The following is a 22281-nucleotide window of genomic DNA, read 5'->3' as shown; positions in this document are numbered from 1 at the left end:
TATGATTGTCCAATAAGAAATGTGGCAACTAAACACATTGGCTTCATTTGAAAAGTGTACAAATCATAAGGCACTTAAACAAATGTTCAAGTTGCCATGTTAGCACAAGACAGTACAAAGAAAGGCACACATCTTGCACTGCACAAACAAATAATGTGGCAACTCACACACTGTCCTCATATAAAAATGAGTTGCCATATGTTCGCAGGCAAATGTACTAGCTTGAAATTGCCATGTTAAAATGCAAGACAATTCAAAAAGTGCTGAAAACATCCACTAAACAACCTGTAATATGGCAATTCACACACTGGCCTCATATTAAAAATGAGTTGCCATGTAATACAGCTAAATATGTTCAGATATCACAAGTCGGCATGGCAAAACACAAATTGAGTCTATGGTACAGTGAATTTGCCACATTATCCTGCCTACAGCATGGCAACAGCCACGGTGTGTTCACAAAATTAGTTGCCACATGGAAAGCATATATGTGGCAACTAACACAGTTGATCAGAAAATTAGTTTTCATCCAGTGCAGATAGTTGTTGAAACTGCCATGGCTACTTTTATACTACACTTTCAAATACAACTACCTAGATCTAGGGTTCATCGGCAACTATCATAACCTGAAATTCAACAACGAAAAACTTCCTGCACTGATGACAATAGCATTTCAAAGCAATACATAACTAACAACTAGAAAAATGTCGGCTCAATCGCAAAGGCAAAACCAGGATGTGGCTACGGACAGGCCGAGCCACCGGTATGACTGCGACCGCGGCGACGACGAAACTGCGCAATGCCACCCTAAAACGGCAAGCACGGGACTCCGCCCCCGACGGGAACGCCAGAGCACTGCGAATCCGCCGGAATCTTGAGCGGAAAATTGGCCACAGATGGGAGGGGGAAATGCAGGCAAAGAATGTGAGTGTGGAAAGGAGCATTACCTTCAATCTGCGGGGCACTCCGGCGAAAACGCTCCGGTCCGGCGAGCCCCGCTGACGGCCGCGAAAGCCGTCGACTCTTCCGCCTCCGCCGCCGCCTTCTCCTCTCGGCTTCTCCTCCAATCGACTGAACTGCTATGTGGGTTGGGTGAGTAATGAAGTGGAACGAGTAAATGGAACCGCGGGCGAGGGAGGGCGAAGTGGCGAGATGTGGTTGACGGCAACTGCAGTCGGGCGTGGCGTGCGGGCGCCACGGTAGTTCCACCACACGCCCCTAAGTGGCAACCGTTGACCACGGGGAGGAAACCGGCGTGTAGGCGATCTTTCTCACACACCACACACGCGAGTTGTCCTACGTGGCACACATAATCAGCCAAATCATGCCAAGATTCGTGCAAAACTTACTGGACGGCGATGGAGACGTGTGGGCGTTAGTGTTTCCCTAATTTTATCCTTTCGTCCTCCGCTTCTGCTTACAGTGCGGCGGCGGTTGTTGGCGACGGAAGCTGAGCGACGCGCGGCACCTCCTCTTCCTCCCATCCTTCTCCCGAAGTCCACATCGTCCTTGTTCTCCTACTTTGCATCCACTTCTCCTCCGGCAGTCCACAGCCTCGTTCTTCTACTTTGCATCTACTCATCAGTCATCACCAAATGTTCTGCTCAGGAAGCGCTGGAGAACGAGATAAAGGCCGGCGTTGGAGCTGCAGCACCACGTGCTTGGGAAAAGCCAGCCATTTATCCTTTATATCGCTTCTTCAGCTTGATGACAATGAAAGCCTGAGCTTGTTCACTGCTTTTCAGATTGTTCACTTACTTCAGTTTCCCGGCTGGTATATGTTTTGGTTCTGCTTGGTTCCAACCTTTTTGAGAAATTTCGTTAATTTTAGTTTAATTTTCGGTCTTTTTTCGTTCTAAATTTCAAATTTTAGTTTGTGCATTTCGTCTGAGTTTTTCCAAAAAATTGCCGAAATACCAGATTTCGCCCATTTCGTTCAGGCCCAGTAAAAAACCAAAAACAAAATCCAAAAACAGCAGATCGCACAAAAGAAGGGATGCACAAGTGCACAACCTGATCAGGCCAGAACGCACACGTAGTCATGTACGACCAGCAAGCAGCTGGATCGATTCCTTCACGTAAGCTAGCTTTGCACTTAGCTAGCTCTTTCCGATTGCACGTGTGTATAAGCTAGCTTTGCACTTAGCTAACCATGATGCACCAGATTCTTTCGTAGAGAGATTATAGACTTGTTGTCAACATTTAGCATCACTCGTGGGCACGTGCCCTGACGCACCGTGGCTGCAGCTGCAACATAGTCTTCTTCATGGCATTATAATGCGACCACCTTCTGTTTTTGTGATAACCAACTCACTATACTTTCTCCCAAGAAATATGCCACGCTCACCCGCAAAAAAAAAAAAGAAATATGCCACACTAGTGGTATTTTTACGATCATCCACGTCTCCTCTCGTGTTGCTATCACTGTAGCCAAGTAGCTCCACCATCATCTTCTTCTCTCTCAAGTAGAAACAACTGAAATTTGTTGTCCCTTTAACATACCTGAGTATATTTTTCACAGCTGCCCAATGTTCTGTTGTGGATGCTTCCATGAAGCGACTCACTATGCCAACCGAATAGGCCAAGTCTGGTCTTGTATTCATGAGATACCTCAACTTTCGGACCACACTTCTATACTCTGTCGCATCAACCACGGGTGCTTCACTTTTCTTGCTAAGTATAAGACAAGGCTTCATCGAAACATGACTTGGATTGCAATCTTTCATGCCATAACTTTCAAATACCTTATTTGCGTATGCCTCCTGGCATAACGTGATTCCCTCCGGTTTTTACTATACCTTGATCCCAAGGTAGTAATTCAAGAGCCCTAGATCAGTCATCTTGAATAGATCTTTCATTTGTAGCTTGAAGTTCGCAATCACCTCTTCGTCTGCTCCAGTTATCAGCAGATCGTCCACATAGATGCCCACTAGTAGACGATCCCTTTCTTCCCCTCGCTTGTACATTGCATGCTCTAGTGGGGCTTTCTCAAATCCAAGAGAAAGGAACATACTGTCAAGCTTGATATTCCATGCCAGAGGAGCTTGTCGTAGCCCATACAACGCCTTGTGTAGCTTCAATACCTTGTGTTCTTCTCCTTCTTGGATGTACCATGGTGGTTGCTTCACATACAATTCTTCTAACTCCCCAGTCAAAAACGCGGAGTTCACATCCATGTGATGTAACCTCCAAGATTCTTGAGCCGCGAGAGCTATAACTAGCCTCACCGATTCTATCCTTATAAGTCGAGCAAACACTTCTGTGATATCCACACCTTGCTCTTGCACACATCCTTTAGCCACGAGCATTGCCTTATACTTCACCAAATTCCCTTCGGCATCTTTTTGACTTTGTACACCAGCTTGAGCTTTATGACATTATGTTCATTGAGAAGATCTACGAGCTCCCATACTTTGTTTTTCTAGTATCGATCCCAGCTCTTCATCCATAGCACGATGCCAATACTCCTTCATATTTGTGTCTTCGAAACTTTTCAGTTCCTCAATGTGCAACACTGTTGCCCTTCACTCCTCATCTTCACCGGATTTGTCCGAAGTGATTCCTCCAGTTTATGTGCCTGATGTCCTACCTCCAGTGTTGTCGGAGACGTTGCATTTTTTCTGGAGTTGCGGTTTTTCTTCTTTTGCTAGTCTTTCAATCCTGCTGATTGCTGGGCTGCATCTGCTGTCTGTCGCCTTTTTCTGCGTCATTCCCATCTTCTGGTCCTTCATGTGGTGGTGAACTCCTTTTGTGGGAAACTTGCTGCAGCCGGCCTGCTGGATGGGCTGCCATCATCTGGCCCCTCTGTTGGGCATGCCTTGGCAGCGATCATAACCTCACCAGCCGCATACATGATGTGCCATGTCTCGGCCGCCTGCTCGCACGGACTGGATGGCTTGCTACTCGTTGCGATGCATGCAACGCCCCTAGCGTCTGGATTCACCTGGTCGGATCCGCCGCGACTGGCGACGTCCGCACAACTCTCTGTTGCACTATCAGACCTCGCGTACATGTCAAGCTCGTCTAGTCCGAGTGTAGTTTGCCGTGCGTCACGCCTTGTAGCTGGTACGACCACACCGAGATGTTCTACATCATGGACTTTTGACGCCACATCATCGTTGTTGGTGTCAAAACCGGCAGATCTCGGATAGGGGGTCCAAGCTGTCAGATCGAATCACTACTAGGGCAAAGCCTATGCTACATCTAATTTTTAGCAGTAGCGCGGGTCGGCATGCGCTACTACTATCCTACATAGCAGTAGCGCGGGTCGGCACGCGCTACTACTATCCAACATAGTAGTAGCGCTGACAGGCGCTACTGCTACTCAACAGGCGCTACTGTTAAAATTTCATGTGTTTTTTGTCTACTGCGTATTCGCGCTATATTTGTACAGGTTTTATATAATAGTCTCATCATATGATTTTATGATCATGATGAGTTATTATATAGTGGGTGAAAGAGACGTGGATTAGATTCAAGTGGAGGCGACATGGTGCAGATCCAAAGTAAGTTTCAAGTGGAGGCGACATGGTGCAGATCCAAAGTAAGTTACTTTGGATCTGCACCATGTCGCCTCCACTTGAATCTAATCCACGTTTACTTCACCCACTGATATATATAATAACTGATCATGCTCATAATGATATAACAACCCAGCATTATCATAATAATAATAATTCATCATTGTTATCATAATAACAAGTCATACTCATCATCATCATAGTCAACTAACAACTTCTACTTGTTATTATGATAACAAGTCATAATCATCATCATCATAGTCATCTAACCAACTCTAGTTAATTGTTCTTAGCACATGATCATGAGTATTAGCTAGGACCTGCTACCCTCTCTAATGTAGAATAGCATAAAATAACATAGCCCCTGATTCTCCATTGTGGAGAATGAAGATTATCATGTCTGCAATTGACGGGCTTCGCACCATGTTGCCTCCAAGTAGCTCCCTGCGATTATTCATAACTTTTTTTTCCATCCTTTGAATGTGAGGTCTTCATCTCTTTTGAAAATCGTGTATGCACAGCGGAGAACCATAGGCAGACTTGGCTGTAAGCTCATAAAACCGGGACTAATGCTCCGGAAGAAACGTCTGTTTTCTACTAGTGGGAGCACCAAGGAGTGGGCAAGAGGAGAAGCTCAAGTAATAATTTGTAGAGGGGAGGCATGGAGAAGAGTGTCAATTTTTTTTTCAAGAAAATGCAAAGGACCATTGAAACGGTAGAGTTTTGATACAATCCTCCTAGGAGGTCAAGTACAAATACGGGTTAGTGAAACTAGTGGACGGCAGGATGACACGAAGGCCGCAGGCACCCGCTCTTGCCCACTACTCGGCTTCATCCTTGAACTTCAAGACCAGGACTCGAACCAGATGCTGGGCGCCCTCGAAAATGCATTCGTTGCGCTGTTTTCAGATCTTCCATGGTGTGAACAGAGCAATGGAGGCTAGGCCCATACGCGTCAGTGTCGGCGTGCTTTCCTGGCCTGTAGCCACCAATCCATGAGTGAATCTTCGTGGCTTGGCCATGCAGTGGTCATCTGTATCCAGGATAGGATTCCGTGCCAAGTCTGTGTGGTGAAGGGGCACTCCAAGAGGAGGTGGCGCATCGTCTCCGGAGCCTGGTCACAGAGTGGGCATCGTGGCTGGTGCTAGAGACCGCATTTAGCCAAGCTGTCGGCCGTCCAACACCGGTCTTGATTATTGGCCAACCAGTGAAAAAACTTCACTCATGGCGGCGCCTAATTCTTCTAGATGAGCTTCCACGAGAAGCAGGTCATGGATCCCTAGAAGGTGGCAAGATAGCAAGAGCTAGCAGAGTAGATATCGGAGGTCGTCCATCTCCAAACTAGCTGATCGGGGGTGTCTGAGAGCGTGATGTGCTCGATCGCCAGCCAGACATGAAGGTACTGGCCAATCTCGTGTATGCCCAGGGTCCCGTGAATGCCCCTAGCTCAACTATGGCCCTGCAGTCCTTCAGCAATGGTCCAGATTTTGCGCCGGCGCTTGGGTCTGTAGTTGTGAAGTGTTGGGGCGATCTCACAAATGGCCTGCCCATTTATCGAGCGGTCTTCATAGAAATATGACGTTGTTCCGTTTCTGTGGGTCATCATGGTGGACGCGAAGAAGAGCGCTCGCTCCTCGTCAGAGAACTGTAGGTCCAGGCCACTCCAGGCACGCTCATGTTCAATGCGCAAGAACCATAGCCATTGTAGCCACAGAGCAACGCCAGCGCGCTCGAGATCCTGAACTCCCAGTCCTCCGTGCGATATGGGGCGGCAAACACGGTGCGAGTTGACATGGCAGTGGCCTCCATTGGTGGCAGCGCGGCCAGCCCACAAGAAGCCGCCCTCAATCTTCTTGATTTGATGAAGCGTCTTCTTCGGCGGCGTGCAGGCGAGTAGTTGATGCACGGGGATGGCACTCAGCAGTCAGCACTCACTTCACCAGCGCAAGCCGCCCAGGTTTGTTCATCAGGTTGGCCTTCCAAGCGGGGAGCTGGCCAGCTATCCCATGAACTAGGGGCTGCAATTGGACTCGTTTTCAAAGAACGAAGAACGATATATACATCATTCTCTTCCTTCTTTGAAAGCATTGACTGTGTCACAACAAAATGATGTATATATGCACTGGAATGTGCTCTGCTCTGCTATTCAGCTGACTGTCTCACACGGAATGTCACTGTGATCGATTTGGGACCAAGAAAATTCAGATTAGGACAGCAGTAGAGACCACTATCTCTCTATACAGTGCAAGGCAGGCACTATCACCCTGAAAACTACTCCCTCCGTTCCATAATATAAGAGCGTTTTTGACATCCGTCCCATAATATAAGAGCGTTTTTTACACTGGTGTAGTGTCAAAAACGCTCTTCTATTATGGGACGGAGAGAGTATGTGCTAAAATCGGCAGGATTTACGAGCTCCCTGGCATACCAAGGAGGACTTTGAATGATGCTTTCCACCGAGTAGCCATGGACCTAGGTCAAGCAGTCATGATGGTACCATGGACTCTGTTCAAGTCAAGCATGACGCTCCCACAAAAGCTGCCGTGGGCTATCGTCAAGTCAATCCTGGGGCTTCCACCAGGAAAGCTGTATTTTTATAATCCACCACTATGTTAGTGAGCTCTCGGAAGTGCTAACCATATACCCCTCACAGCATGCTAATTGTCAAAAGGCCAGCCAACAAGGCAATGGCATGAATGATCATGCTATTGGCCTAAACCAGAAAACGCACCTCACATATTCAAGGGTTATCTTCTAATATATATTTTTTTAAATCCTTTTACTGACCAACCCAGAAATATTTGCTTTGATGGTCAAATACTACAAATGCAAATCAGGGCATATCCATATATACAAAAGACCAACACTTAAAAAGTGTTACCGCAGACAGAAATACGACAAATGTTGTAAGCTGAACTGTTACGTACCTAGGTCAAGTCAGTCATGATGCTTCCACTAAGTGACCATGGACCTAGGTCAAGTCAGTAAATAATGCATGCACTAAGCGGCCATGGAGTATTTTCAAGTCAACCATGAGGCTTCCACAAAAGCTGTTGTGGGTCATCTTAAGTCGACCATGGGGCTTCCACCAAGCTTTCCTGGAAAGCTGTATTTTTTGGAGTCTTCCAATATGTTAGCGAGCCCTGGGAAGTGCTAACCATACCCCTCATGGCATACTATTGTCAAAAGGTCAGACAACAAGCAAATGGACTGAATGATCATGCTATTGACATAAACTAAAATATATACACCTAACATATTCAAGGGTTTTCTTCGAATACAATTAAAAAAACTCATTTTAGTTCCAACCCAGAAATGTTTGCTTTGATGATCGAGTACTACAAATGCAAATTCAAGGCATATAAATACAAAAGACCAACACTGAAAAGGTGCAACAGAGACAGAAATACGAGAGATGTCGTAAGCTAAAGTAGGCAAACTTGAAAAGAAGAGACAAATTAACAAAAAGGGAGTGGTCCTAGTGCCAATATCAGACGCACATCTTCAGTACTGAAATTCAACTTATACCTAGACAAGCTTTGGGGCCGTCGCAGGCTGGCAGAATAGTGCAAATGGCAGCACACAAGGCTGTCCTCAACCTACCATCGGTCTTCATACCAGCACAGCCTGCACGTTGTTAGAGACTTAGAGCAACAACATAAAAGAACAGAACTGTTTTACCTACGGCTGGTGCAGGAGGTGTACTGGTTGAGGACAGTGGCAACTGAAATGAATGGGGACAATGGTGCCTGGTTTCGTTGCCGAGCTGATCTGGAGGCAGAGCCGTGAGCCAGTGAAAGCATCGGTTGGAACTCCGGTGCATGAAGCCGGCACCCCATCACGAGGGACAAATTGACTAAAATGCAACAGCGGCAGCTCCCATTACTCTGGAGGGGGTCAGTCCACATCTGCAATAACATTTAGAAGGCTTCAGATGCATATGGTGTTAATCATAACTGCAAAATGTTAGCGGATAAGGCCCAAGACGTCACTAACGGGATTACGTCTGATTTGATCCTTGTGGAAAATGTTAGCGGAAAAGAGAGCTTCGTTTTGGCGACCGCTGCAATAGCAAGGAAATTTCTACTATCACTTCCAACAGCGAGGAAATTTCTAATCCTTAAAAATTCCTATGAAAATCCTTTGAATCAAAAGAGCCCTTGCTGTTACTTGCAGAAATTGCATCCTTGTAGCACATGTCAACTACAGAAAAATATAGCATTCCTCAAAATAAAACTAGTTGACCCAGATTCAGGGTTGTGCAGTAGCATGACAGTATGAATCAAGCCTGAAGCAGCAGTAACTAGTCTGATGTGGTTCGACTAATCAAGTGCAGTAGGAAGAAATGCAGACGAGGCGGCTCACTTGTCGGCGTAGTGGGGGAGCTAGAGGTGGACGAGCTTCTACATCTCCGGTGACTGCACCGCTGCCCACCTGCGCCTGCGGCGGAGGAAGTGGTTGATGAGGCGCTCGAGCTTGCCGGGCGTTGAAGCGGGGGTCGAGGAGGGTCGGGGCGGAGGCGACCGGTCGGGGTCGTCGTAGATGTGAGGTGTGATGCGCGTCGCTCCATTTTTATTTCTTTTCCTGCAACGAACACACACTAGAGCTGTGGCCGGCTGTCATGATGGTATCTCACTGCTCGTGAAACCGACCGTCTACATTGCCAAATCATTCAAGATGAATGTCTTCGAAGGTGAGCTCGACATCTGCAACAACAGGGAAGCCATCCTTAGAAACACCGGAGTCTGTATAAGTAGCAGCAAATGGTTCAGTTTTGCACTCAAGAGCGGCGAACTCGACCGGGCAATGGACTGCATACTTCGTCTCAGGGGCTTGGTTAAGGCAGGCAATGCTCAGTTGAATGGTACTAGTAACTATGGTTAATTGAGTACTCGCCATGTAGAGAAAGGCCTAAAGAAATGTAATACTCACTCTTATCCAAAAAAAGCTTCATGGCTTTAGTTCAAATTTGAACTAAAGCTAAACTAAATCCACGACACTTTTTTTGGATGAGGGAGTAGCTTTTTGTCATTGTCGGCCTTGTTGATATAAAAAGGAAATAGAATTTACCTGATGTAATATTGGCGAGTGGCTTCTGCTCTTGAGAACATAGTGCAGTATTTCCTTTACAAGTTGTCTGAGAACATGCATCTCTTTGTTCCTGTTGGTTGTGTTAACTCCTTGTTGTCCAAGTTTACCATCAAAGTAATGAAGAAGCAGCTTACAAGTGACACATCTCTATGAATGCCGCAAGTATAAATACATATATCAACTATCCCAGCTTACAAGTGACACAACTATAGTATGGCCATATTTTGCTCAGTGCTTGCTTCCTTTATTCCTTCTCCTCAACAATAGAACCTCAATTTTTATTTTTTTTTGCTGAGACAAAGCGGCCTACTCTCTATGAATTAAGTTTATTACTCCCTCCGATAAATATTAGTTGTTGCTGAAACAAATGTATCTCGACGTATTTCAGTGCTATATACATCCGTTTGAACGACAACCAAATTGGATCGGAGGGAGTGCACTGAAGTTGCAGCATCAGATTGTTCTGTTAGAGCTGCAAGGAGTCTTGGCATAGGGGGCATATCGATCTCCTGTAGACCCTCGAGGACCCGGACCACTTCACCCATCGTTGGCCGATCGACCTCATTATCTTGGATGCACCAACATGCAACTTTGCAAACCCTTTCAGCCTCTTCCAAATTGAAGCCACCATGTAAACGTGGATCCACTATACTCTTCACATCTCCACCATGAAGCTTGCTGATGGCTTGCACAGGGAAATATTCATCATGTTGGTAACTGCTGCTGCTCCTAGTATTGTGTGATGTTTGAGGTGACGAATTCCTCCCTCCTGATATTATTTCCAGCAGTACCATGCCGAAGCCGTAGACGTCGACTTTCGGTGTGATTGCCACTCCGCTAAGCCACTCTGGGGCAAGATAACCTGCAGTTCCTCTGAATGAAGTCAGAATTCGGCTAAAATCCCTTCCCACAAATGCTGCCAGCCCAAAGTCTGCAACTTTAGGAATAAATGATGCATCCACAAGTATGTTCTCTGGCTTAATATCGCAGTGTATGATGCTCTCATGACAACAATGATGCAAGTAGGACAGTCCTCTAGCAACTCCTAGGGATATCTGATATCTGATGTTCCAATTTAGGACATCAGTGGCATCATTTCTCTTCTTAAACAGATGACCATCAAGAGACCCATTTAACATGTGTTCATACACAAGTAATCTGTGATCACCTTCGCAGCAGAAACCAATCAATTTGACTAGGTTTATGTGTTGGATAAGTCCAACTGAGCTCACCTCAGCCCTGAATTGCTTCTCTCCTTGACGGGCCCCATCAAGCCTTTTCACTGCTACAATAGTCTTCGAGTCACTTAACACCCCCTTGTATACAGAACCAAAACTTCCAACACCTATCTTTTCAGAGAAGTTTTTAGTAGCACTAACTAAATCAGTATATTTGAAGGCTATAATCCCGCCGGCACTACCTTGAGTGTCATAGTATAATGGCAGCAAACCACACCACATGAATTTGTTCCTCCAATTCAGTAACAGCAACAACAGGAGCATGAGTAGCCCAAACCCAACAATGCTTGTGACAGTAACAACTCCAACATTTGGTTTTATTTTGTTTTTTCTCAAACTTGGCAAGAAATCTTTGGCAGAAAGACGGAGGTAAAGAACATCTTCAGAAGTGATATCAATGCCGTTGTTCAGATTTACGCTAAGCAATTCCCCATTCCAGACATAGCATATGTTATTCTTATAGGAGTAAGCAGTGCAGGAGCAGGAACTGAGACAAGCTTCTTCACATTTGATCTGAGTAGAAGCAACGACTATGCTCTGCGGGTTGTAGGGCAATGTAACTTGAGCAATTGGGTGGAACATGTCTGTTGAACTTGTGATGTTTCTGTCACTAGTGCAATGTAATGGTGTATCTCTGATGCATCCTCCTGTTCGGTCCTCAAACTCCCAATCTTGCGGTGATTGCTGAGAGAAGCTCTTCATACAGTCACAGGATAGCTGTGCATTGCCATTGCAGACCGTGTAAGGTCCACAAGTAGCAGGAGGAATGCAGGGATTGTTAGGTGAGGCATATATGGTTTGCCAAGATTGATTAGCTTGCGACCAAAGATTCAGCTTTTCCTGACCAGAGATGTCTAGTGAGATAAAAAAGGAAGACGACTCATCAAGTGAAGTGTACATGTAGTACTCCTCTTGGTCATTATTAACATATGTTGGGTTCATCAAGCCTTTGGTGCGTGGATCCATATCTAGCACTGCCTTGAGCATTGGTACAAGATTCAACGATGATTTTGTGGAGGATGCATAAAGCCAATATTCTACCAAGGGATTGAGACGCTTGAGGACGAGCCCCTTGGTCTGTTCTAGTTCATAGCTGTATGAGCCAGGACCCGGATCAATGAGGCTCTTCTTTGAGATGGCCTGGTGACTGAAACCAGTGACCTTGTTCCGGCCAAACTTTGCACCAGGAAGTATAACATCTGTTGGGTAGTCGAAGCTCTGCCACACCGGTAGGCCGGATGACGGGCTCTCTTTGAGGGCAAGGTTTCCACTGTTCAAGAGAACGGCAGCACCAGTGTAGTTTCTGCTGAGGTGTGTCCTATTATTTACAACGCGGGTGGACCAAACAATGGATTCATTGTTGGCGGCATGGTTTACAATGACAAGATTGCCATCACTTGATATCTTGAACCGTGTTTGGTTGATGATGGGGTCAGTGATGGGCTGATCCCTATTAGCAACCCATACAGAAGTGCAAACTGGGATCTTATTGAACCATATGCCAAGGTACCACAAGCTAGGGCTGGGAGATGCGGTGTTCTGAGACGACTTACTGATGGTGCTTGCTGGCTGGAACTGGAAGAAGCCGAGCGCGAACTTGCTGTTTCTCGAGAAGAGCTTGCCCCCGACAGCGAGCACTTGGCCTTCCATGAGAGTATCATTGTATGCGGCTGCAAAGGAGGAACACCAAGGAGTAGTGTGGAAGAGGAGAAGCCCGAGTGATAATATGTAGAGCGGAGGCATGGAGAACATTGCTGCTCTGCTATGATATTTGGAGAAGGAAGAAGATGCTGTATATATAAGATAGAATGGAAGAGGTTGAGCTGAACAAGTATGTTCTGCTGACTGTCCAGAAAAGTCACCACAGTCCATTTTGGACCCATTCAATTCAGACTTTGGCTGCAACTTGAACTAGGTTGATGTACACCCACTTAGTGCTATCTCTATATGTACATAATACAAGGAAGTATTACGATAAAAAGTATGTGCTGGGTTAGCTTGTCTACAAGGAGAACCTTCAATTAAGCTTCCATCAAGTGGCTGGATGGAACCACAGGTGAAAATTCAACTGATAGCAACACAAAAGACCAAGAAAAGTTGCGTACAGAAGTGTGACCACAGAAAGACAGGAATATTGTTTGACGAATTTTTGTAAACGTGTTACCGATGTCAAGAAAATACTATTCATGCGAAACTACTATTCGCCACTTCTTCCTCATGCTTGAATAATACTAGTACACTCTACACCCATGTGTACATGTAAAGCTTTCTATTTCTCTAGAAAATTAGCTAGGATCATGGTGTGAGCCGGCAAGCACGCATGCATGTATTTGGGCTCAAGTTAACCTGCAGAGGGGAAGAGAACGGAGCCTGCGTCACGAAGACTCGCAATTTACAAGCCGCTACCCGAGAGCCATCGATCAAGGATTACTTGGATAAACTCAACTCCTCACTCGGCAAAATCCGCAACATCAATATATCAATATATCTGAAAGCAGAGCACCCATAGAACAGGCTGCCACCTCTACTGTCAGAACAGGAAATATGGAAGCATGGCAAAATGCAATGTAATGTCCCCAAGTGTGAGTGAAGAAGAGATTAATTCTGACCCGCAAGCCTTGTGGAAGCTTTTACTTTAAGCTATAGTGCTCATAACAAGTCTACGCAAGTTGGACCTGCAATGGTGGAAAATGCAATTTCGGAAGAGCGGGGTGGGGGCAGGGGAAGAGAGAGCTCACCACCACCACCAGCCATTGCTCAACTTGTAGAACCAGAAACCAGAGGCAGGGAGGCCGTCGTACAGCCGCTGGCATGAACACTCAGTGCCGGAAGCAACTCGTTAGACGGAGAGCCCGAGATTCGACCATCTTTACAGTATGAATTGGCTTATCCAGGACTATATAGGAATCAGACAGACATTTGAAAATACCAGGTGATTATACAGCTTATGCATTTTCCTGATTAGATACAGTTTGACCTGCACTGTAAACAGAAGTTTCGAAGTTCCAATCCCAGGTCTAAAAAGAACACCTGAATTATCACGTAAAGGTTTTTATTGAGGATGAATTTCTGCAGCTTTTTCTCAGCAATTTAGTATGAGTGTGTAAGCACAGTGCAATGCAGTACCTTGAGAAGCTTATGCTTCATGCTTCGTTCCAGATGCCAAAACACAGCACATAAATACATCAGGACATTTGCAAACAGTAGAAAGGCAGAAAAAAAAAGGGGCAATCGAAAGAGAAACAGTTCTTTGCTGCTGGTAGAGAATCCTTTACCAAATTTGTAAAATTTAGGATGTTTAAAAGCCCAGATGTAGTTATTACAGTAGGAGGGATGCTTCTGCATTGCTTTGTCAGCATGGACTCAAGGAGACAGAGCACTTTATGTGACGAATTCCCGTCCACTGGTGGCTGTTTCTTCTAGGTTGCAGCATATAAAAATGACATTGTTAGCCAAGTTACTTCTGAGAAAAATAATTCAAGGAAAGAAAGAATGCATTGCATTACTATATAATATGGTGAATATTATGAAATAAGAATTCTATCATCATTATAATCTCCAAGAAAGGCAATAATATCCTCAAGAGAAGATGGTGATAGGAGAAAAATCAACACAGAACAAGTGCATTTATATGTAGTAATTGTCAACATATTACATACCTTCATGTCATCTTTGGCCATCTTCAAGGCTGGATTCATTTTATCATTCGTCTGAGCATGTTTCCTTCGCAGCCAGACAGCCACACCGGCACTGTGGGTCCAGGCTGCTGACGTCGTGAATGAAGAGGCCCCGCCATCGAGGGAGCATGAGGCATGACCAGGCTCTCGAACTATCCCAACAACAAAACATATGCATATTTCTAGTTCTGCCATATTTTGCTGCAATGCTTGCTTATCACAAAAACGCAAATAATAGATGATTTAGCAACTGCAAGCTTGCTTTATTCCTTCCACTCAACATTACAGTTTTCAAGAATGTGCTGAAACAAAGATGAATAACATTGATTGCATGCGAAACACTCTATGAGTTATTATATTACATTGAAGTTGCAGATTCAGACAGTTCCGTTAGACCATTAGAGCTGCAAGTAGTCTTGGCATCGGGGGCATATCAATCTTTTGCAGACCCTCAAGAACCCGGACCACTTCAACCATAGGCGGCCGATCAAACTCATTATCTTGGATGCACCAGCATGCAACTTTGCAAACTCTTTCAGCCTCTTCCAAATTGAAATCCCCATGCAATTGTGGATCCACCAAACTCTTCACATCTCCGCTGTGAAGCTTGCTGATGGCTTGCACAGGGAAATATTCAACATTCTGGTAACTGCTACTGCCACTAGTGTTGTATGATGTTTCAAGTGAGGAATTCCTCCTTCCTGAAATGATTTCCAGAAGTACCATGCCAAAGCCATAAACGTCAATTTTCGGTGTGATTGCAACTCCGCTAAGCCACTCTGGGGCAAGATAACCAGCAGTTCCTCTGAATGTTGTCAGAACTCGGCTAAAATCCCTTCCCACAAACGCTGCCAACCCAAAGTCTGCAATTTTAGGAACAAAAGATGGATCCACAAGTATGTTTCCTGGCTTAATGTCGCAATGTATGATGCATTTGTGACAACCCTGATGCAAGTAGGACAATCCTTTGGCAACTCCTAGGGCTATTTGATATCTGGTGTTCCAATTTAGGACAGCAACAGCAATGTTTCTCTTCCCAAATAGATGACCATCAAGAGAACCATTTAACATGTGTTCATACACAAGTAACCTGTGATCACCTTCGCAGCAGAAACCGATCAATTTTACTATGTTAATATGCTGGATCAGTCCAATTGAGCTCACCTCAGCCCTGAATTGCTTCTCTCCTTGACGGGCACCATCAAGCCTTTTCACTGCTATACTAGTCGAGTCCCTTAAGACTCCTTTGTATACAGAACCAAAACCACCTCCTCCCAGTTTCTCTGAGAAGTTTTTAGTAGCACGAACTAAATCAGTGTATCTAAAGGCTATTATCCCACCACCAGTACCTTGATTGTTGTATAATGGTTTGAATTTGTTCTTCCAAATCACTAACAGCAGCACGAGCATTAGCAATAATCCAAAACCAATAATGCTTGCAGCAGTTACAACTCTTATGTTTGTTTGATTCTTCTTCTTTTCAAACTTTGCAGCCGCGGCAAGACGGAGGTAAAGAGCATCTTTAGAATTATTGTCAATGCCATCATTCAGATTTACACTGAGCAATTCACCATGCCAGACAGAGCATCTGCTATTGTTATAGGAATAAGCAGTGCAGGAGCAGGAACTGAGACAAGCTTCTTCGCATTTGCTCTGAGTGGTAGCAACATCTATGCTTTGTGGGTTGTAGGGTAACACAACTTGAGAAATGGGGTGGAATATGTCTGTTGAACTTGTCATGTTTTTGTTGTTACCACTAGTGCTGCAATGCAAAGGTGTGTTTCTGATGCAGCCTCCTGTTCGATCCTCAAACTCCCAATCCTGTGGTGACTTCTGAGAGAAGCTCTCCATACAGTCACAGGATGGCTGAGCATTGCCATTGCAGACTGTGAAAGGTCCGCAGGTAGCAGCTGGAGTGCAGGCATCGGCAGGCTCAGCACATATGGTTTGCCAAGACTGGTCGGCTTGCGACCAAACATTCAGCTTGACCTGACCAGAGATGTCTAGTGAGACAAAGAGGGAAGACGATGATTCCTCCGGTGATGTGTACATGTAGTACTCCTCTTGCTCGTTGTCGACATATATTGGGTTCATCAAGCCTTTGGTGCGTGGATCCAAATCTATAATTGTCTTTAGTGTTGGTAAAACACTCAGTGATGATGTTTTGGAGGATGCCCAATGCCAATAGACTACAGAGGGATTGTTGCGGCGCTTGAGGACGGCGACGCCGCTGGTGTCTAGTTCTAGGCTGTATGAGCCAAGACCCATATCAATGAGGCTCTTCTTTGATATGAACTTGCGACTGAAACCAGTGACCTTGTTCCAGCCAAGCTTGGCGCCAGAAAGCGCGATATCTGTTGGGTAGTCGAAGCTCTGCCACAACATCACTTTACTATTTGTGAGTAGGGCAAGGTTTCCACTGTTCAAGAGAACAACGGCACTAGAAGTGGTGGTGTTTATGCTACTGGCTTGTGTCCTATTAACAATATGAGTGGACCAAACAAGGGATTCAGTGACGGCATCAGCACGGTTTGTGACAATGACAAGATTGCCGTCACTTGAGAACTTGAGCTTTGTTGAGTTGATGTTGGAATGGGCGATGGGCTCCTCCCGATTAGCAACCCACACGACAGTAAAAACCGGGATCTTATTGAACCATATGCCAAGGTACCAGCTGGAGCTGGAGCTGGTGGCGTTCTGAGACTTACTAATGGTGGTCGTTGCAGGCTGGAAGAAGCCGAGCGCGAACTTGCCGTTCGTCGAGACGAGCTTGTCGCCGACGGCAAGCACTTGGCCTTCAGTGAGGGTATCACCAGCAGGTGCAGACGAGGAGCAGCGAGGAGTGTGTAAGAGGAGAAGCCCAAGAGCTAATATGTAGAGGGGAGGCATGGGAAAGAGTGTGAATAATGTGCTCTGCTCTGCTCTGCTATTCGAAGAAGGAAGAAAAGAATGTATATATAGACTGGCACAGGAATCAATAATATGCTCAGCTGACTGTCTCACGCGTAATGTCACTACGATCCATTTGGGACCAACCAAATTCGGATTAGGACAGCAGTGGCCCAATTCGAAAAGTGTGAATGTGAAATGTGCTCTGCTCTGCTGTTCAAATGAAGAGGATGTATATGTAGACTGGGACCAACCAAATTTGGATTATGCGGAATGTCACTACGATCCATTTGGGACCAATCAAATTTAGACTAGGACAGCAGTGGCCCAATTCAGATTGGAGCCACTACCTCTCTGCATAATACAAGGCAGGCAGTATACCATGAAAACTGCGTGCTAGTCGGCAGCGCACACCAAGGAGGACTTTGAGTGATGCTTTCCACCAAGTGTCCAAGTCAGTCATGAGGCTTCCACTACGTGGCCACGGAATTTGGTCAGGTCAACCATGAGGCTTCCACAAAAGCTGCTGTGGGCCATGCTCAAGTCAATCATGAGTTTTCCACCAAGCTTAACAGGAAAATGACATTTTAGGTATCTTTCACTATGACAGTGAGCTCTTTTTATTTCGCGAATACGAAAAAGTTTTGTCTATCTTTCATTGATATGAAGAAACAGAGTACAAGCAATACTAACTGTAAAAAAGGTCAGCCAGCAAGGCAATAGCCTGAATGATCATGGTATTGACATATTCAAGGGTGGTCTTCAGATACAACTTTTAAAAATCATTTTACTAACCAGCCCACAATATTTGCTTCAATGGTCTAGGAACGCAACTAAAGATGTTTAGGGGATCATTTCGTCGCCCGCGGCAGTAGCGACCAAATTTCTACATGTCAACTGCAGAAAGTAATTATGCTATTCGAAATCCAACTAGTTGACCAAGATTCAGAGTTATGCAGTAGCATGACCGTACGGATCGAGCCTGAAGCAGCAGATTAGGCAGTGACCGCTGCAATAGCGAGGAAATTTCTACAGCATGACCAACTAATTACTACTGTTACTTACAGAAGAAATTGCATCCTTGTTGTAGCACATGTCAACTAGAGAAAGAAAGAAAACTAGTTGACCAAGATTCAAGATGAGGCGGCTTACTTCACTTGTCGGCGTAGTGGAGGAGCTAGAGGTGGACGAGCTTCTTCACCTCCGGCGACTGCGCCGCTTCCTGCCTGCACCTCACGCACACAGATGAGTCGGCGAAGCTGCGAGGGAGAAAGTGGTCGACGAGGCGCTCGAGCTTTTACCGGCGTCCAAGTGGGGGTCGAGGAGGGTCGGGCGGAGGCGGCCGGTCGGGGTCGTCGTAGAGGTGAGGTGAGGTGAGGTGCACGACGCCCGCCTGCATATCCAACATCGGTCGCTGGTGCGCTCTCTCCGGCCGCCGCGGCGAGGCTGGGAGGCGAGCGACCGACGGCGGAGGGGTGGGAGAAGACGAGAGAGAGGGGAACGGGGCGTCGCCTGCTGGGCCGGGCCTGCCGTGGGCCCACCACCTCAGCGACTGCATGTGGACACCGGCCCACCGCTCATGACCACAAATCCTATGCTCCCACCTTTCAAAAAACAATTTTAGATGTTTTAAAAACATTTGATTTTTTAATTGTGAAGTAACTCCCTAAATAATTATAAGCATCCGTTGGTTTACCAGGATTTTGTATGAATTCTGTAGGATAAGGTTCCTATAAGAAAATTTTCTTCTATGCTTTCTGATTTGTATAGAAATGGATTCTTATTCCTACGTAGGTTTGATTCATATCCTTCACATTTCAATGGATCTATGGAAAAATTCTATCCTATGAACAAATTATTATCTCTTTTTCTATGGACCCTGCTTGCTGGAGAACGGTCGCCCGCTAGGGTGGCATTTTATGTGTATTGGGGTGGCAGTTTTGAAAACTGTCATGGCAGTTCCTTTTTTTTTGTTCTTTTTAGTGTTTTTCGTAGAAAACTGCCAGCCTTGGATTAGATTCAGATCGTACGGCTCTGGGGGTGTTCGCCAGGAATTGCTCCATGGGGAACGTCGGCTAGATAAGATTTTTGTTTCCTATGCTCCCACCTTTCAAAAAACAAATTTAAATTTAAAGGTTTTAAAAACATGTGATTTTTTAGTGTAAAGTAATTTCTCAAGAATTAAGCCTCTGTTGGTTTACTGGAATTTTGTAGGAATTCTGTTGGATAAGATTCCTATAAGAAAATTTTCTTCTGTGCCCTTTGATTTGAATAGGAATGGATTCCTATTCCCGTGTAGGTTTGATTCATATCCTTCACATTTCAATGGAATTTTTTTTAACTAGGTTCTACGGAAAAATTTATATCCTAGAAAAAATTGTTATCTCCTTTCCTATGGACCCCGCTAGCTAGCAAACGGTCGCCGGCTAGGGAGGCATTTTATGTGTATTCGGGTGGCAGTTTTGAAAACTGCCGTCGCAGTTTCTTTTTTTGTTCTTTTTAGTGTATTTTTCAAAGAAAACTTTCACCCTTAGATTCAGAACATAGGGCTTTGGGGGTGTTCGCCGGGAATTGCTCCCTGGGGAACGTCAGTTAGATAAGATTTTCGTTTCCTATACGAATTAAGATACATGTCATCTTATTTTCTATTACTTCCCTATTCCTATGGTATTCCTATCCTATAGAATCAAAGGAGTCCTTACCAAAGAAAGCTAGTAAAGGAGTAAAAAGTAAGAAATACTCACATCCAGCGTCCCCTCACATTTGCTTCATTTCTGGTTTTTCAAAATAAAAGTTAAGTCGATCTTATTTGTCCTATGCCTCATTAGCATATCCCTCATATGAAACATGTCAAGAAAGACATTTAATTAAAAAGGTCTTTGTTAGAAAGTATGGAGTAGTACTTCTTGAAGTACGCAATCTGCCTTTGTTATCTACAATGTATACATTTGCTAATTTTGAGCTTTCAACCATGTTTCTTTCATAGACAATAGAGTTCACAAAAAACTTTCTGATGAAGCATGTCTAGGTTTATCAATAGGCCATCTCAGACAATACAGTATATCTTGGGTTTATAAATAGTTCACAAAAATCACCGACAATTAATATGGATCGGAGGGAGTAGCCTGTTAGCTTCTATTTGCCTTATTGATACAAAAAGGGAAATGGGGGTGTATCTGGTGCACTGGGACAATTGGTGCTACCGGTGCACCAGTCCCCGTTGCATATTAAAAAATGTTTGAAATTTTTCAAAAAACAGTGCACTGGCTCGACATCAATGTATGTTGTCGCAAAAATTCAAATTAACATTCAAAACAATGCTCGAGATATAAAAATAATAAATTTGACACTGAATAGTACATAACACAAGTTGGGCTTCAGTTTTGGCCCATTAGCATATTGTGTCAAAATTTTCATTTTTATATCTCGAGCAATGTTTCAAATTTTGATTTGAATTTTTGTGACAATATACATTGATATTGTGTCAATCCACTAAATTTTTTTTTGATTTTTTTCAAACATTTTTTAGTGTGCACCGGGTCCGGTGCATCGGTAGCACCAATTGTCCTAGTGCACCAGATACGTTCCCAGGGAAATGGAATTTACTTGATGTAATATTGGCGAGTGGCTTCTGTTATTGAGGACCTAACGCAGCATTTGCTTTACCAGTTGCCTGAGTTCTGGATGTGGTAATGAATAAGCAGCTTACAAGTGACACATCTCCATGAATGCACCAAGTATACATATATCAACTATCCCATCAACAGAGCATTTCTAGCACGGGCATAGTTTGCTACAATGCTTGTTTACCATTAAAAAACGTAAATAATGGATGATTTGACAATCGCGCCTCCTTCCTTTATTCATTCTGCTCCACAATAGAACTTCTAAAAAAAATGCTGAAACAAAGCGAACTACTCTGTACGAATCATTATTACGTATACATAGGAGTTGCAGCATCAGATTTTTTTTTTGTTAGAGCCGCAAGGAGTCTTGGCATAGGGGTGCATATCAATCTCCTGTATACCCTTGAGGACCCGGACCACTTCACCCATCATTGGGTAGTCAAATTGACTATCTTGGATGCACCAACATGCAACTTTGCAAACCCTTTCGGTAATTTTATTTCTGATGTTCGTTGTACTGCCATGATTGAAAATGAATAGATCGGATATTTTCCTGCAAAAGAAAGAAGAAGTCGTTGTGTAATTGTGGATCCACCAAATCTTCACATCTTCACCATGAAGCTTGTTGATGGCTTGCACGGGGAAATATTCATCATGTTGGTAACCGGTGCTGTTGTCGTTAGTGTTATGTGATGTTTCAAGTGAGGACTTCCTCCTTCATGATATAATTTCCAGCAGGACCATGCTAGAGCTATAGACATCGGCTTTCGGTGTGATCGCCACTCCGCTAAGCCACTCTGGGGGAAGATAACATATAGTTCCTATGAATGAAGTCCGAATTCGGCTAAAATCCCTCCCCACAAACGTGGTATAGACCAAAGTCGGCAACTTTACGAATAAATGACGCATCGACAAGTATGTTCTGTGGCTTAATATCGCAGTGTATGATGCACTCGCAACAACTCCGATGCAAGTAGGATAGCCCTCTGGCAACTCCTGGGGTTATCTGATATATTATGTTCCAGTCTAGTACATCAACATCAACATTATTGCTCTTCTTAAACAGATGCCATCAAGGGAACCATTTGACATGTCCTCGCACACAAGTAACCTGTTCGCAATAGAAACTAATCAATTTGACTAGGTTAATATGTTGGATCAATCCAACTGAGCTCACCTCAGCCCTGAGCTGCTTCTCTCCTTGACAGGCACCATCAATCTTTTCTTAAAGGATCGATAT

At 44.7% G+C, this 22281-nt stretch overlaps 2 protein-coding genes and 1 pseudogene across 2 annotated transcripts; all 3 read right to left on the bottom strand.

The window, feature by feature from the left end:
* Window positions 1–9188: 9188 nt before the first annotated feature.
* On the bottom strand, window positions 9189–12592 carry LOC119349683 (G-type lectin S-receptor-like serine/threonine-protein kinase At2g19130). The gene is made up of 2 exons (XM_037617770.1): window positions 10010–12592; window positions 9189–9431 (listed from the first exon to the last, which is right to left on the bottom strand). Exons 1-2 carry the CDS (start codon window positions 12590–12592, stop codon window positions 9189–9191), a joined length of 2826 nt encoding a protein of 941 aa, XP_037473667.1.
* A 1380-nt stretch (window positions 12593–13972) lies between these two features.
* LOC119358375 (G-type lectin S-receptor-like serine/threonine-protein kinase At2g19130) lies at window positions 13973–18230 on the bottom strand. The gene has a single exon (XM_037624951.1). The coding sequence runs from the start codon at window positions 17413–17415 to the stop codon at window positions 14917–14919; it is 2499 nt and encodes an 832-aa protein (XP_037480848.1). The 5' UTR covers window positions 17416–18230; the 3' UTR covers window positions 13973–14916.
* Window positions 18231–21758: 3528 nt separating this feature from the next.
* Window positions 21759–22281, bottom strand: part of LOC119349676 — a 2304-nt pseudogene continuing 1781 nt past the window's right edge.

The sequence above is a fragment of the Triticum dicoccoides genome, chromosome 1A (assembly GCF_002162155.2).
Source record: "Triticum dicoccoides isolate Atlit2015 ecotype Zavitan chromosome 1A, WEW_v2.0, whole genome shotgun sequence".
Classification (NCBI taxonomy): Eukaryota; Viridiplantae; Streptophyta; class Magnoliopsida; order Poales; family Poaceae; genus Triticum; species Triticum dicoccoides.
The sequence above is the reverse complement of the archived record's forward strand: the minus strand, read 5'-3'. Positions and strand labels throughout refer to the sequence as shown.